At 37.4% G+C, this 16681-nt stretch overlaps 1 protein-coding gene across 1 annotated transcript; it reads right to left on the reverse strand.

Moving 5' to 3' along the window:
- Positions 1-14383: 14383 nt before the first annotated feature.
- LOC128119981 (olfactory receptor 9K2-like) lies at positions 14384-15367 on the reverse strand. Its single transcript, XM_052753751.1, has one exon. The coding sequence runs from the start codon at positions 15323-15325 to the stop codon at positions 14384-14386; it is 942 nt and encodes a 313-aa protein (XP_052609711.1). The 5' UTR covers positions 15326-15367.
- Between the last annotated feature and the right edge of the window lie 1314 nt (positions 15368-16681).

The following is a 16681-nucleotide window of genomic DNA, read 5'->3' on the forward strand; positions in this document are numbered from 1 at the left end:
AGATAATATGAAGATAAAACTGGAAAATGGCAAAAAAAAAACCCTTTTATTCCAAATTTATGATTTAGAAAATTAAAATATTAAGAATAGATTTAAGTGACTTAGGGTCACTAGAGTGAGAAACATGCTCATCTACTACTCAATAATTATCACAGAGTAGAAAAGAATGCTTATAAACAATAGTTCCATCACAAACTATGAAGTTGACTTTTAAATTGTATAATCATATACATTAACTTTACAACATTTATACCTGTTACCCCAAAAAATGTCTTATAATTGCTCTATTGATACTAGAATAACATGATGAATTTTCATATGTTAGCACATTTTGAGCCTTTAAAAGTATATTAGAGTAAGATTGATATATATATATATATATATATATATATATATATATATATATGTAATAGTTGACCCTCTTGAATACAAAGGTTAACAGCTATATAACTGATTAATATTCAAACTAGAGAAGTGATAAAAAATGACCTCTAGCAAGGGCTGTTAACTAAATAATTAAGTTTCTTTAAATCCATAGTTTACATTAAGAAGTTCCTGATTTTAGCAGAATTTTCAAAACACGGTTTAGAAATAAAAGGTAAAAGAAGTCAGTGAGAATTTTTCTTATTATTTTGGTAAACACTATACATAAATTCTAGTATGCTTAGGAGTACACAGAAATATGGATAGAAACAAACCTTCCATTAGCCTGAAGTTTTTCTGCATCACTGACTGTAATTTCTCAATGTTCAGTTCCTGACTCAGATTCGCTGGCATTAGCAAACAATAGCAAAATTTCTAGATGATATCCTAATGTCATGTTTCATGAATTTACATTTTTCTTGTACTATTTCACTGATTCTAGTGGTAAATAGGCCTGGAATGAATCCAGAATGAAATTTTCCCATGAGGATGGAAACCAAAGAGCTGGGCAGACAGTGTCTCCAAAAATATTCCATGGAGATCAGAAGTCTCTATCATCAGTAAGATACTTTGTGTCATGATGCAGAAAAAAAGAAAAAAATGAAATGAAATAGAATGAAGTAAACATGGAAAGAAGGGAAAAATTATTAATTGGTGAACTCATCAAACCTTTGTAAAATCAAAAGCACTCTCTAGGGCACATGAAAACTGACTTTCTACACAGAAGAAACTAATAAAACAGACACAGTGTGACAAAAGACACACTTGGTTCCTTCTTATAGTCTTGATTAACACAGAGAAGTTCAATAATATCTGAATAAATCATAGAATTTATATTTATAGATCTGTTTCTTGTTTGTTTGTTATGTGCATGTGTGTCTGCATGTGTGTGTGGGGTGTATATTTGTGGATACACCTGCTTGTGCACATAAACGTGGAAGCCAGAGGATGACTTATAGCATCTTTCTCAGTCACTTTATACCATGAGTTAGTTTGAGATGATCTATAGCCGTGAATGTCACCATTGTAACTAGAATGAATATCCACTGGACTTGGATTTTCTACCTTTGTGCCTGCCCTGTCCTCCAGAGCTGGGGTTGCAGATGTATGCCATCACACACAGTTTTTTATATAGATTCTGTGGGTCTGAACTCTGGTCATCATGTTTGCATGACAATTTATTCCCGAGCCTTCTCTCCCGCCAAAGACTCATTTCTTATCTCTACTGTAAATACAATGCGCTTAATTAATATAAAAATATTTTTAGTCAGTTGAAACCATGTATTTTTAAAACTGGATAATTAACTAACAAAATAGGCCACCAAAAGTATATACATTGTGCTGCCATTTTGACTTCAGGCACAGGAAGAAGTAGTGTTCAAAGACTCCAGACACCTGGAAGGACAAGAGCAAGAATTCTGTTTAGAGGACAAAATTGAGACAATAATGGAAACTGACATATATAAATCAAGATAAAAATAGGCAGATAAAATGGCTCAGTCAGTAAATTTCCTTTCATAAACAGCTGAACATAATGCATGTGCCTATAACTCTAGTACTAGGATTGTTGTGAGGTGAAGAAAACAGCTGGATCCTTGAAGTTTATTGGCTAGACAATCTAGATAAATTGATGATTCAGTGTGATCCAGGACAGACATTCATTTTCAGCCTCGGGTCTTCACACATATATGTATACACATGCATGCACACTTGCATACATATATTCAAACACCCACACTAACAAGTACATACACTATCACACACACACACACACACACACACACACACACACACACACACACACACCGAATACTATCTCTCATCCTATTAAAAGGTATTGTTGAAATGTCAAGGGAGTAAAGCAATTCAGTAGTCCAACCCAGCTGAGAAGCCCTGTGGACCCTAACGACCAGTCCATCCAGCGATGCTCAATGGTGCAATAATGGCATTTATATTTGAGGAATAACCAAGAGCTGTCTAATTGGACTTAAATCCCATAAAATGGCAGTGAATTTATGCCTGGATCTGTAAATCTAGCCAATTACTTGTGGCTTCAGAGTTTGTAGACTCTAGACTCTAGAAGGGAAGCTAATACTACCATTTCCCTAAACCAATGTGATTTCTATTTGAATTCTAAATAATTATGCTTAACAGCTGTTAATATTCCATTGTGATCAAATGAAATACAGAACATTATTTCAGTTTTCTTTTGTTTGTAGAGACTTGCCTTGTGTCCTGGTATGTGATCAATTTTGGAGAAAGATTCATAGAATACTGAGAAGAATCTGTATCTGTTTGGGTGGAAAATTCCAGAGATATCTGTTAGGTCCATTGGTACACGGTATCAGTTATTCATTGTTTATTTAATTTCTGTCTGGCTGCACTGTCTATTGATGATAGTGCTGTCCTTAAGTCACTCAATATTACTATTTTGTGTTTAATATGTTGTTTCATTCTGTTACAAGTTTTTATGAAGTTTGATGCACCTGTGTTTGGTGATTCTATGTTAGATTTATAGTATCCTCTTGGTGTATTGTTCCTTTGATGAGTATGAAATGACCTTGTTTGGCTCTTTTGACTAGTTTTGGCTGAATGTACTGTGGTGGTATTTTACTTGTACTGAAATATGATTTTAATTGTATGTTAATAAATAAAGTTGCCCGGGGGTCAGAGCTATTAGAGCCATAGCAAGAGCGTGGCGGTGGTGGCGCATACCTTTAATCCCAGCACTTGGTAGACAGTGCTAGGTAGATCTCTGTGTGTAAAAGGATACAGCCAGCATTGAAGACACACGCTTTTAATCTCAATCCCAACCATAGAAGACCTGGAAGTCTCTACAGACAGGCAGTGACGAGGCAGTCATGTGTTTGGGTTTACAACCAATGAGAAGGCAGAACCGAAAGTCTTTATAAAGACAAACACACAGGAAGTAGCTCCTTTTCGGAGAGCTCTCTTGGCTGAAGAGGATTGCTGAATCAGGAAGGGTGAGGCTCTTAGCTCTGACCTCTTGGCTTTCTTCTCTGAATTGGCTCTGTGTTTCTTATTTAATAAGACAGTTGGTTACATCTACAATGTACATTATATGATATATTAGAATAGTTACATTTAGTTATTATTCAAAAAGATTAATTTCCTTGGAACACATTTCTCAGTCATTTTACCATATCTAAAACTATCTTTTATGGAAGATGTGTTTCTAAATGATAGAAAATTGATGGATCCTGGTTTTTGCTTAGATTTGTTTCTAATTGGCTGGCTAGCTTGTATATTTTCATTTTACTATTGAGACTATTAATCAGAATTATTATTGAAAAATATGTGTTAGTTCCTAAAATTTTGTTGATTTGTGATGTTTTCTTTGCTCACTTGTGATTAATAATTCTGGCAGTTTTTTTTGTTCCAATGACACTTTGGCTATATGTATTCTTCTATACACTAAAGTACTTCTTTCAGTATCTAGGTGGAGTCCACTCATCACTCATTAATTACTTTGATTTCCTTTTATTTGAAAGGTTTTTATTTCTCCTTTATTTTTAATGGATTGTTTTACTGGGCATAATAGTCTGGGTTGACAGGTGTAATCTTCCAGGACTTGGAATTAATCTTTTTAGTCCTTCTGACTTTACATTTTTCTGTTGAGTACTCCCATGTTGTTTTAATAGACCTGCCCTGTAAGTGATTTTTTTCTGTTGCAACTTTCAGTGTACTTTATTCTGCATTTTTCATGTTTTGTCTATAGTGTGTCATGGAGAGTATCTTTTCTCATTCTGCCTATTTAGACTTTTTTGACCTCTTATAGCTGCAAGGGGATCTTTTTATCTAGGCATAGTAAAAATTCTAATATAACTTTAATGGAAATATTTTCTGCTCCTTTGGTATTGCCATTCTAGGCCCATATTTCTAAGGCTGGGTCTTTTTATGTCATTGCAAAGCTTTCCAATGTTCCCTTCATAGATGTTTGTAAATGTATCACTGTATTTTACTGAGTAGTATAATTCCTCTGCCTGTCTTCCAGTCTTGTTACTCTATTTTCCACATGATCCATTCTATTGGTGAGGATTTTTATTGAGGTGTTATCTTCATTTTATTATTTTTAAATTATGTGTGCATATGTGTGTGTCACTATCAGTACCTGCACAGACAAGAGGCTTCAGATACCCGTGAAGCTAGGGTCAGTGTGAGGTGCTTGGCTTGGGTGCTGAGAGCTGGATTTGTGTTCACTCCAACAGCAGTATAAGCTTCTAACTTCTTAGCCATCTTTCCAGCTCTCCATTGTGTTTTTATTTTCATTTATATTTCATTTTTCATATGCAACATTATTTCAGCTTGTGTGTTTCTTCTAAAGTTTTTTTGTTTGACTTTCTGACATTTTTATTTTGAATTTTATTTCTGTTTAACTTTTTTCATTTATCTTTTTATTTTTTGTTCTGTCATTCAATACATCCCAACAGCATCCTCCCTTCCCTCTACTGTGGAGACTCACACAGATTTCCTAGTGAGAACTTACTCAGGGTCTGAGAATCTGAGCTTGCTTTACCCAACAGGGCTGCATAAAGGGATGATTTGACCATGGGCATGGTTACCAGGTGTTTGGAAGGGTCTATACTTGGCTGTGTAGTGTGCTTTGATCTTGCAAGGGAGAGGTCTTTTGCCCCACCCCTTGGCTTTTTTATAAAAGGCCCTTGAGAATAAACAGAAGAGGCCATTGGGTATTGATCCAGGCCCTCCTGAAGCTATCCTGTGTTTCTGTCTTTCTTCTCGTTGACTAGGTGTCTCTTCTATCTAATATTTTCTTATCCCTCTCTCATAAGAACCCTTCAAAAAGGTGGGAGCAGGCCTCTCACACTCTACTCCTTTCAGCTCTTCCCACCAACTTCCCCTCTCCCCCAGATCCACTGCTATTCTGTTTCCCTTTCAAAAATAGCAGGCCTCCCAGAGATATCAACATAACATGGCATAACAAGATGCAATAAGACTGGGCACAAACCTCGCATCAAGGCTGGACAAGGCAACCCAGTAGGGAGAAAAGGGTCCAAAGATCAGAGAAAAAAGCAGAGATGGCCCCACCTCCACAAAACACCAAAGTAACAGCCATAACATATATGCAGAGTTCCTATCTCAAACCTATACAGTCTCTGTGATTGTCACTTCAGTTTCTGTAAGCCCTTATGAGCCCTGCTTAGTTGATTCTGTGGGCCTTTTTTCTGGTGTCCTTGAGCCCTCTGGTGCCTATAATCTTTGCCCTTCTGTAGCAGGAGGCTTTTCTGTGTCTCCCCTGATCCTGCAGCCACTTATAAAATAATCCTTCTGAGAGTAATATTAATTATAATTGTTTGGCCTATGGCTCAGACTTATTAATAGCTACTCACAACTTAAATTAACCCATTTCTATTAATCTAGGTATTGCCATATATCCATGGTGTTACCAGTCTGCTGGCATCTTGCTCCTTGGGTGGCTGAATGACATCTCTCTCGACTCTACCCTTCTTTTCTCCCTGTTTTCAGTTTGGCTTTCCCATCTAGCCATATTTTGCCCTGCCATAGGCCAAAGCAGCTTTATTAATAAACCAGTAAAAGCAACACATATTCACAGCATACAGAAGGACATCCCACATCACCTTTCTTCTGTGGGACTCCCCAAGCTCCACTTAATGTTTGCCTATAGGTCCCTTCATCTGCTCCCATCAGCTGCCAGAGAAGGCCTCTCTGATGATGATTGGGTTAGACACTGATCCATGAGTATTACAGAATACCATTAGGAATTATTTCATTGGGTTTTTTTTGCCAGTTGTGTTTGGTTCTACCTTAGGTTTATGGACCATCCAGCTATTGGTTCCTGGCCATCCAGACAGTAATGAGCACGGGCTCCCTCTCACATAGACCTCAGGTTAGACCAGTCACTAGTTGGTCACTCTCACAAGCTCTGGGTCACCATAGCCCCAGTACATTTTGCAGGAAGGACAGATTGTAGGTTGTAGGTTTTGTGGTTGGGTTGGTGTCCCAGTCCCACCACTGAAAATCTTTCCTGCTTTCAGAACATGGACAGTTCATGCTCCAAATTCTCCATTACTAGGAGTCCTTGCTAGGGTTATCCACATAGGTTCCAGGGACTAAGTTTCCATATCATCCCACAAATGCCCCCCAATTCCAGTCATCTCTCCCTGTACTCTCCTTCAGTCCCTCCCTATCCAACTTGATCTCTCCCATTCCCACCCACCCCAAATCAACCCACAAAATCTATTCTATTTCTCCTTCCCAGGGAGATCCATGCATTCCCCCTAGAACCCTCTGTTGTTTTTCCATCAACACAGTGGCTACAACTGAATCTACTGCTGTTTCAGCCAGTAATTGTGGTCCACAGTTACTGACCCACTTCTCAGGTAGAGACCTGGTGGAACTTTTATGTCTCACCAGATCAGTTTCCTGCCATTGCCACCAAAGGTAGTTTTTAACTAAATCTCTATAGTACTATTTATGAATAAGACTCAGGAGTCAAAGGCTGGGGTGAAAACCTGCTAGCTCAGAGAGATTGAGGAGCAACTAGCTGACCTTCCCTCTTCACCCAGCATCTCAGAAAGACAGCATCATTCTTCTCTGACAAACCAAAATAGACCACCACACTCAAAGTCCCTCCCTACTACATCCTTTGCTTCTCTCTATCCATCTTCCAGACTCCCTCTGACTCTTTATGATTTCTTTATGTCAACAAGTTTCTGGTTCTGCCTCCTGACCCAATGATGATTTTATTGAATTAATGCAAATACAAACTCGGGGTTCACAATGTGATCAAATATTCTGCAACATTTCCCCCTTTTTGTCTAGATAAAAAGGAAATCTTTTAATTCTAACCCCAGTAAAACTATGCACAATAAGAACAATTATCAGGTAAGAATTACATTCAAAATGTCCAGTCCATTTGTATTTGGCAAATTCAGGGAAAGTACTCTATTATCTCTCCTATCTTAATGAGTCTAAAGCTTTATACCTAAACCACTTTCTATCATAATTTGTATTACCAACCTAAAAACATCTTTTTAGACTTTAAAACATTTTCTTAGATTAAAAACTTAAGCTTTTATGTTTCTCAACATTATATGCTTTATATTTCTTTTGGAAGTTTCTTTTCTGAATTTGGTAACAAGGAAAACTGTAAAACTACAACTATCTAGTCTTCAGCCCCATCAGAAACCTGAGAACTATAAATATTACCTGAGTAACAGTAAGTGCAGAGAAAAAAACTTCCAAAACTATAGAAATGACAGAAACAGTTGGCTGCCTGGACAGTCACCCAAGGTTCCTCTGCAACATTGGGGCCAACCATCTACCACCTACAGACCTAGAATATCTGACAGACTTTTCTGTGAAGCAGGAATTTTGAAGGACTGGCCTACCTTGTCTTGGCAAAGTTTGACAGTTGACCTCTTTTGTGTCCTGCTTGTCCAATTTGGACAGTATACTGTCAGCAGCCAAAGCAGGACAGTTTCTTGTCCAGTGGCTAGCTTTGGCACATTTAAAATAAACTCCATCTAGAGGTTCATCAATGCCCATCATCTTCTCTGTACAGAGGTACAGTTCTTAGAAATGCCTGCTACCCCAATGGTTCTGGGCTGTAGCTGCTGCTTGCCCTTCTGTGAGAGCCAAGCCTCATGCCCACAGGCACTGGCTAGGAGCCCAACCTACCCACCCCAGCTCTGGGAAGTTACTGCGCCTGCACTATGGCAGGCGTTTCTACCTAGTCTTCCATCCCACTCAAGTGCTCAGCTGCACAGCAGGGCTTCTTAAAAGAGCTGCACCTCTGTACACTGAGAGCACCAGGCATGCCTGAGATACTGCAGTTGCTAGGAATCACCTCCAGCTCCATGTCCAGAACTTTTCTTAGCTTTCTCAAGCCCTATGTTTGGATATATGTACCTCCACATTGGATGTCAAACGCAGCAGGTCTTTCTTTGGACTGCCAGCTCCCAAATGACATGCAGACTTCTTATTAATTATGAAAGCTTACCCTTAGCTTAGGCTTGTTTCCAACTAGCTCTTAAAACTTAAATTAACCAGTTTATATTAATCTATGTTCTGCCACATGGCTCATTACATCTCCTTAACACTGTTTACTTGACTTATTTTGTGTCTGGCTGGTGACTCTCCTGCCTCTCTTCTTTTCCAGAGTTTCTATCTCTACCCGGAAATCCAGCCTATCCTCTCCTGCCTAGCTATTGGTCTTTCAGCTCTTTATTAAACCAATCAGAAGGTGCCTTAGGCAGATGAGGTAAAACAGAGACACATCTTCACACAGTGTACAAGAAGATTATCCCAACACTAAAGTTCTGCTTGAAACTTTTTATTTATATCCTAAATAGTCTCATACTGGCATAATAGGTGATGGGAATGATAAGACAGAAGGCAAGAGAAGGGGACTGACTCTGAAAGTATTAAGTAAGCTTCAGGATCTGGCTTCATGCAGAGCAGAGGCAGAATTATTAGGTGTATCCTGGATCCAAGCTATGTGTGTTGGAGAGTCCCAGAGCAATGTAGATGGATTGTGCAGAGCTGTTTTTGTCTTCTTTAAGTTGCTTGAATATACATAATCTTTTATTAACTTTTTGGTTTAGAAATCCTTTGAAGTTGTTATAATTGGGTCTATTATTATGGGAGAGTTGAAATTTTTTAGAAGAGATATGTTGGATTTTTTAATTGTTTCTGTTTTTCTTGAGATTTGTGCCCTTGGAGTAAGTTGATGGACTAGAAATGTGGACTCAGGGTTGATGGTCAAGCAGCACTTGCCTGTTAGCTCCAAAAACTAAGGGAAATGAGGAAGTATTGATAGTGGCAGAGTTTGGCAGTCCCTTTAGGGGTCAGCATCAGGAGACAGACAGACCAAGAAACCTGGTGTTGTTGTTTCGGGGCTCTCAGTGTTCTTACCTTTATGTGGTGGACAAGTGACAAGAAAGTGGAGACAGAGTGATTGGGACTTGGAGTGACCTTACTTATCAGCACTGGGGAATGGGCAGACCAGGAACTGCGTGTCACTGATAACCTTTTGAGAGTTATTTTATCTATCACAAGTTACCTTTCTTTTGCTGCTCTCAAAGCTGATTTCTTTGATTTTGACAATTTTATTGTATTTATCTGATGATGGATAGATTTATTTGTGGTTACCTGATTTAGAGGGCAGTCAGATCCTTGAATTTAAATGTCTAGTTTCCTCTTCCAAGTTGTTACCTATTTAGGTATTATTTATTTAAACAAGCTTCTTGCTAATTTTTTGTGTTTTTAAATTTCAAAAATACACATCTTTTTTTATAGTACCATATAAGTTTGGGATACATTTTTTTTTACTTTTTAAATGGTTCTTCTGACAAAATAATTTCAAAAGGTATCTTTCAATTTTATTTTAAAATCTTAATTCCAGTTAAAGTCTATTGTTTGACTCCTCTAGTGATTTTTTTCATTTCAGTTATTGCAATTTTTATTTCTAAATTTCTTGTTTTGTTCCCCTTTATACTTCTACTTCTGTTGGTTTATTTTATTTTACTTTCATTTTCCCCTATGTTTGTTCCTTGTTCCTCTGTTTCTTTGTGTGTTTCATAATTTTGTGATGGAATTGTTGTAGTACTTTCTTGTCGGTACCACCAGCTTTCAAATAATGACACAGAGTCCTATTATTAATTACAAAAGCTTGGCCTTAGCTTAGGCTTGTTACTAACTAGTTCTTATAACTTAAATTAACCCATATTTTTAATCTATGTCCTTCCACGAGCTCATTACCTCATCAGAGTACTGCCCATCCTGCTTCCTCCACATCTGGCTGAGGACTCTGCCTGTCTTCTTTCCAGAGTCCTAGCTGTCCCCAGAAGTCCTGCCTAACCTCTTCCCGCCTAAATATTGGCCATTAAGCTCTTTATTAACTCAATTAGAAAGCACTTTATTCACATAATATAAACAAATATTCTGCAACATGGCAACTTTTTGCATCCTCTGGCATATATACACTGGCTTTGTAAAAGGAACAGACTACCCAATCAATCCAACCAGTTCCTAAATGTTTTTAGGAGAATATGAAATCTCTAAGCCTTTGTACATAATATCACCAAGAGGTGTGGTGCATTATTTCTCTGTCTTCTGTTAGCAGCACATAATAACCTGCTGTTGACAGTATCTGAAATAATGGAAGTTCTCTAATTCTACAACACCAGCTATCTCAGTTTTTCATTGATTTTAGAAACATTCAGACATTGCTTCCGACATAAGACACCATTCTTTCTGAGACTCTTCAAAATAACCAGGATTCTGCAATTCTATATCCTCTCCTTTTCTCCAGATATATAAAACTCAAGCTGTATGCCTTTCCCCAACCGTGCCTAGCTATGTGGATGCAGAAAGCCACCCCTACTGTTGTTACTCTGTTTTCTCAACAGTTCCTTAACATCCAAACTATCTTGATTTCATTTGAGCTTCAAATGATTCAAGGAAAAAAACAATTATTTACTTAATCTTCTGAGAAGTCAGTGTGTTGGTTCTGGTATCCAGTCTAATATTTTCCTGCAAAGTAGAAAGCATGAATAAAGGTATTTTCTAGATACTTAGCTAAGCCATCTGAGTTTGTATATATATTCCACATAGATAAAATTACTCATTTTGATGAAGTTACTTTTGACTTCATGGTTTCCTAGGGCTTCTACAACATTTTAACTGTATTCTAGAATTCTCACAAATGTATTTTGTTCTGCATTGTTGTTAAATTTGTGTTTACATAAAGGAACTATAAATAGAAATTTTTATTCTATTGTCTTGGTGTTTTCAATTCCACAGCATATTTTACATTTCAAATTGTTCTTTTTGGTAGCATATAGAAAATAAATTGACTTTTGAATATTAGCCATGTTCTAGGAAACTTACTAATTATTAGTTGCAGGAAGTTTTGTTGTTGCTACTGCTGAGACACTTGAATTTTCTCCATATACCAACATTTTGTATGCAAGCAAGTATATTTGTTTGTCTATCATCAATCATCTAATCACATGAGTTTTCTCAGGCTGTCATAACAAAATGCAGCTATCTGGGAATAGTTATAACAAAAATATTTTCTTACAGCCATGAAGGCTGATGCCCAAGATGAAGCTACTATTAGAGTGAGCTCATCTTAGATCTTTTTCTTGGCTTATAAGTGGTAATTTTCTTGGTGTCTCTGCCTATGTTTAACTCTATGCACCTGTAACTCTGGAGATTCTCTATGTTCTTGTAATTTCTTCCCACAAACATCCTGATATACTATGAATTGTGGCCCACTTGTCCAGCTATAACTTTATTTCACCTTTGAGGACACTATCCAAGTTATAGTCTCATTACGAGACATTGGAGATTTGAGAGTTGTCTTAGTCACTGTTCTATTGCTGTGAAAAGACACCATGACTAAGGCTACTCTTATAAAAGGAACATTTAGTTGGGGGCTTTCTTACAGTTTTGGAAAGTAAGTCCATGCTCATCATGGTGGAAAACAGACAAGCATGACAATGGATCAGTAGCTAAGAGCTACATCCTAATCCACAGGAAGCCAGCAGAGAGAAACTGAGACTGCTGTAGCATTTTGAAACCTCAAAGCCCACTCCCAGTGACACAATTCCTGAAACAGGGCCACATCTACTCCCTCATGGCTGCACCTCCTAAACAATTCTACTCCCTGGTGACAACATAAAAATTTTAAGTTATACAATTAGTCTGCAAAACATTTGTTTCCAGTTCTTATCTTATTGTATCATGTAGAACTTTTAGTACAAGCTTAAACAGATGTGTTAAAATATGACATTGTAGCATTGTTACTAATAACATCAGGAGAGCTTCAAGTTTCTTTTAGAGAGGTCCCCAGAAATCCACATAGATACCTCCACCGTAGACTACTGGCAATGGTTGAGAGAGTGCCTGAGCTGACCTGCTCTGGTGATCAGATGGCTGAACACCTTGGCTGTTGTGATAGAACTCTCATCCAGTGTCTGATGGAAGCGGACTCAGAGATCCACAGCCAAGCCCCAGGTGGAGCTCCAGGAGCCGAATCGGCGCAAGAGAGGAGAGATTGTATGAGCGAGAGATATTGAGACCATGATTGTAAAAAGCACAGGGACAAATAGCCAAACTAGTGGAAGCGCATGAACTGTGAACCAATGGCGGAGGAACCCCCATGGAATTGGACCGGGCCTTCTGGATAAATGGGACAGTTGATTAGCTTGAACTGTTTGGGAGGCCCCCAGGCAGTGGAGCCAGGACCTGTCCTTGGTGCATGGACTGGCTTTTTGGAGCCTGGGGCCTATACTGGGACACTTTGTTCAGCCTTGGTGTAGGGAGGAGGGGACTGGACCTGCCTTGGTTCAATCTACCAGGTTGGACTGACTCCCCAGGGGAGACCTTATCTGGGAGGAGGTGGGAATGGGGGGTGGGTTGGGGGGAAGGCTGGGGGGTGGGAGGAGATAGGATGTGGGAATCCGTGGCTGATATGTGAAATTAAGTTAATTATAAAATTATATATATATGAATAATGCTAGTTATCTTATTTAAAAATGCTAATTGTAAAATTGAGGCATTCTCTTATGTTAATATACTGAAAGCTCTTTAATTTATTTTTATTACTGATGCTGAAGACCAAACAGAGGGTCTGATGGATTGGGCAGGTACATCTTTAACTTAGTTCTTCTCACTGGCTTTTCTGCTTAGACAATCTCTACAAACATTGATGCTGGTTTTAAAAATGGAAAGCATCCTTTTTCACATAGTTTTGGCTGACTTGTCCTTTTAACTTTTGTTTTTATCTGCTAATTGTGATTTTTTTAAATGTTCCTTTTCCTTGGGAAAATGAGTAAACTTTAAGCACCAACATTAGCCCAATCAATCTCCTTACTTTCAATCTTATTCTTTTTAAATACATTTTCCTCACAGACCAAAAAAAGTATCCATGCTTACCAACCATAAGCTCCCAGTTAACTTACAATATGATCTCAAAGAGTACTTTGGCACACCGCCTTTGATATGAATTTGATTGCACAAAGATTTGACTCATATACTATATTGTGAATTTTTTAAAGAGTGAAGTGATCTATTCCTATGCCTATCATGATACCAAAACATGTTGAAATCTATTGAATAAAAATTGATCAAATAAATAAATATGCACAGAGAGCTAGAGGAGTACATTTTAGAAAACATTCTATTTGGTGGTTCATCTACTTTACATATTTAAAAATACCCCCATTAATAATTAACACAAGGCATTATTATGAAGGATCAGAGGTAATGAGTACTCAAAACTTGCCTATGCTTCGTCTTCTAAGTTAGATCTTCATATTCAGATTTGTATTTTGTGTGGCCCAAAGAACTCCACAATGCCTGACATTCTCAAGAAAATTTCAAGTTAGTGTATGTAATGAGGTTACTTAAAGCTTCTTCATTATTATTATTATTATTACTATTATTATTATTACTTCCTTGTAGAATACATGTAAAATACTTATCAAGCTGAAGTTTGATGAGCACTTAATATGTTAATAAAGTGAAAAACAGAAAGCCAATATATTTTAAAAAGTAAAATTTGTCACCTTGTGGATTATCCAGATTCTATGTAGGGGGGACAGAAGAATATTTGATAAGGTCAACATTAGATTAAAAGTTATTTAATAACTACAGTAAATATTAAAACATTTTAAACACCATGAAACACACAATGATTATGTGAAATAAAATGTTATTAGAGATGGGAAGAAGGGATGATGTATAAAAAGCTTCTGCTATTTCCAGAACATCCACATGTCCAAGAATTTAAGAATTACTGGAGGGGCAAATGTGTCGTATTTCAGGAAGATGCACCATATATGGCAGACTACTAATAGCATTGTTTTAATAGTTAGAAGAAAAACTCATTGTTGGCCACAAAAAGTATGAAATCAGTATTCAAAATACTACAGGTGAAGGAGAAGAAAAATCAAAAAATGAATTTTTTCTTGTCAAGAAGTTTGCTTAGAGCATCTTTAACATCTTTGTTTCTCAGAGAGTAAATCAGAGGGTTCAGCATAGGTGTGACTAGGGAGTAGCACAAGGAAGCCAGTTTACTCAGTTCAGGAAATCTGTCAGGGGTGAGATACATGAAGAAGACAGCACCATACAGCACACTCACAACACCCAAGTGGGAGCTACAAGTGGAGAAGGCTTTCTTCCTTCCCTCTGTGGAGTGTATCTTTAGAACAGTGGACACAATATACATGTAAGAAACGACAATGACTAGGGCAGTTGGTAAGATAATGATGCCAGCTAGAGTAAAAGACACTATTTTGTGTATGGAAAGGTCAGAACAGGAGAGTCTCTGAATTGGTCGAGTATCACAGTAAAAGTGGTCAACAGCCCGAGAAGCACAAAAGGACAAAGTAAATGTCATGCTGGTCTGGAGAACAGAGCTGATGCAACCACAGAAATAACAGCCTGCCACCAGCTGAGCACAGAGACGTGTGGACATATGAACAGAGTACAGGAGCGGGTTGCAGATGGCAATGAAACGGTCATAAGCCATGGCTGCCAGGAGAAATCCTTCAGCCACAATGAAGAGTGCAAAGAGAAAGATCTGGGCCACACAGCCTGCAAATGAGATGGACTTGCTCTCAGTCCAAAAGTTGCTCATAGCCTTCGGTGCAATAACAGATGAATAGAAGAGGTCGATGAAGGAGAGGTTGCCTAGGAAGAAATACATTGGTGTGTTGAGCCGGGGATCAGTCATAATAATGGTCATCATCCCAATGTTTCCTAGAAGAATCATGGCATACACAAGCAGAAACAGCAGGAAGAGGAGGATATGGAGCTCAGGGCCGACCCTGAAGCCTACAAGGATGAAGTCAGTCACTCCTGAGTGATTGCTTGTTCCCCTGTCACCCATGGAGGAGACCTGATGAGAGGCACAAGGCAAAATGAACACTCCTAGCTTGATCTTCAGTGTTACAAATAGCTGCTACAGTACAGGGGTTTACAATACTGTTCCATCATCATTTTTAATGTTAGCCTCATAGGAATACTGTGACAAGTTGAATTCAAGCAAGTGATACAGAATTCCAAGTACTACATTTATTTCCAGTTCCCAAAGTGGCAGAATTAGGCCTTTACCCTGTGCATTTGGTGACTTTTGTGTTTTCATTATCACCGTTCTGTATGTTTTTCTTCCTATTTACATACTGACTTCAATATTATGAAGTGATATTGAGATGAAAGTACCCATATTTTAGGAAATGGCATTCAGAAAGAAGTTTAAGTGTTGTTTTAGAGATATTGTAGGCTTTAGTATTTAAATTTGGGAAAGTTTGGAGTTTTAACTTAAGAGTTTCAGTAGATATCAAAAATGTGATTTACTTTTTTAATAGCTTGCACTATCCATTGTCCATTTGGGGTCCTAAAAATAAATAGTAGTTACAAATATATAACTAATTGTAGAAATGTTTAACACATATCCTAGGATTTGTCTACCAGAAGAAAGACTAGTACATTTTTTTGATGATATTGGAAATTGAACTTAGCATCTCATGGGTCATCCATATGCACTCTACCAGGAAGGCCAATGCCTTCCCATTTTACTTGCATTTTGTATTGAGGTCTTGCTAACTTCCTACTCTTCTCTTGAACCTGCTGTAGAGTCTAGAAAACCTTGTACTTACCTTACCTCTGCCTCTTGATTTGTGTCTCCAGGCTCAACAAATATTTTAATTAAGATTTTTTCCTGTATTTTGTGACTCCAAGATAAAAAGTGACCTATAGCATATATACATGGTACTTTAGGATTAAAAATAGAAAAAAAGATGCATAAGTGTGAGTGATTATTTGCCTTTTTTATTTCCCTGTATATGAATAATGCTAGTTCATTTCTTAGAGACCTCAAGTAGATATTTTTATATTCTTCTATTAATAAAGCAATCTACCCCTTTTTTCAGTTTGGACTTTGCATTTTTTAGTTGGGTAATTAAAATTATTACAAAGATTAATGTAGCATTTTATTATGCCAGACATTTTCCTAAATGCTTCACTCATATTCCTTTAATCTATAAGGCAACAAAATTAGAAGATAATATATATTTAATGTTTACAAATGAGGTACAAAATACATTAAATCTTGAAATTCATCTATTGTGGTCAGAATTGTAATTTGACATGAAAAAATATAGTTGTAGAATCCATGTTATTAGTCATTCTTAGGACTTAGAGTATACTGTACTTGTATTTTGATGAATGCTTCCTCATAATTAAT

Source organism: Peromyscus californicus, unplaced genomic scaffold, assembly GCF_007827085.1.
Source record: "Peromyscus californicus insignis strain IS unplaced genomic scaffold, ASM782708v3 Scaffold_24__1_contigs__length_46423439, whole genome shotgun sequence".
Classification (NCBI taxonomy): Eukaryota; Metazoa; Chordata; class Mammalia; order Rodentia; family Cricetidae; genus Peromyscus; species Peromyscus californicus.

Bases quoted from the DNA above. Each gene is read 5' to 3' on its own strand.
- LOC128119981 (XM_052753751.1), bottom strand. From the start codon at position 15,325: ATGGGTGACAGGGGAACAAGCAATCACTCAGGAGTGACTGACTTCATC.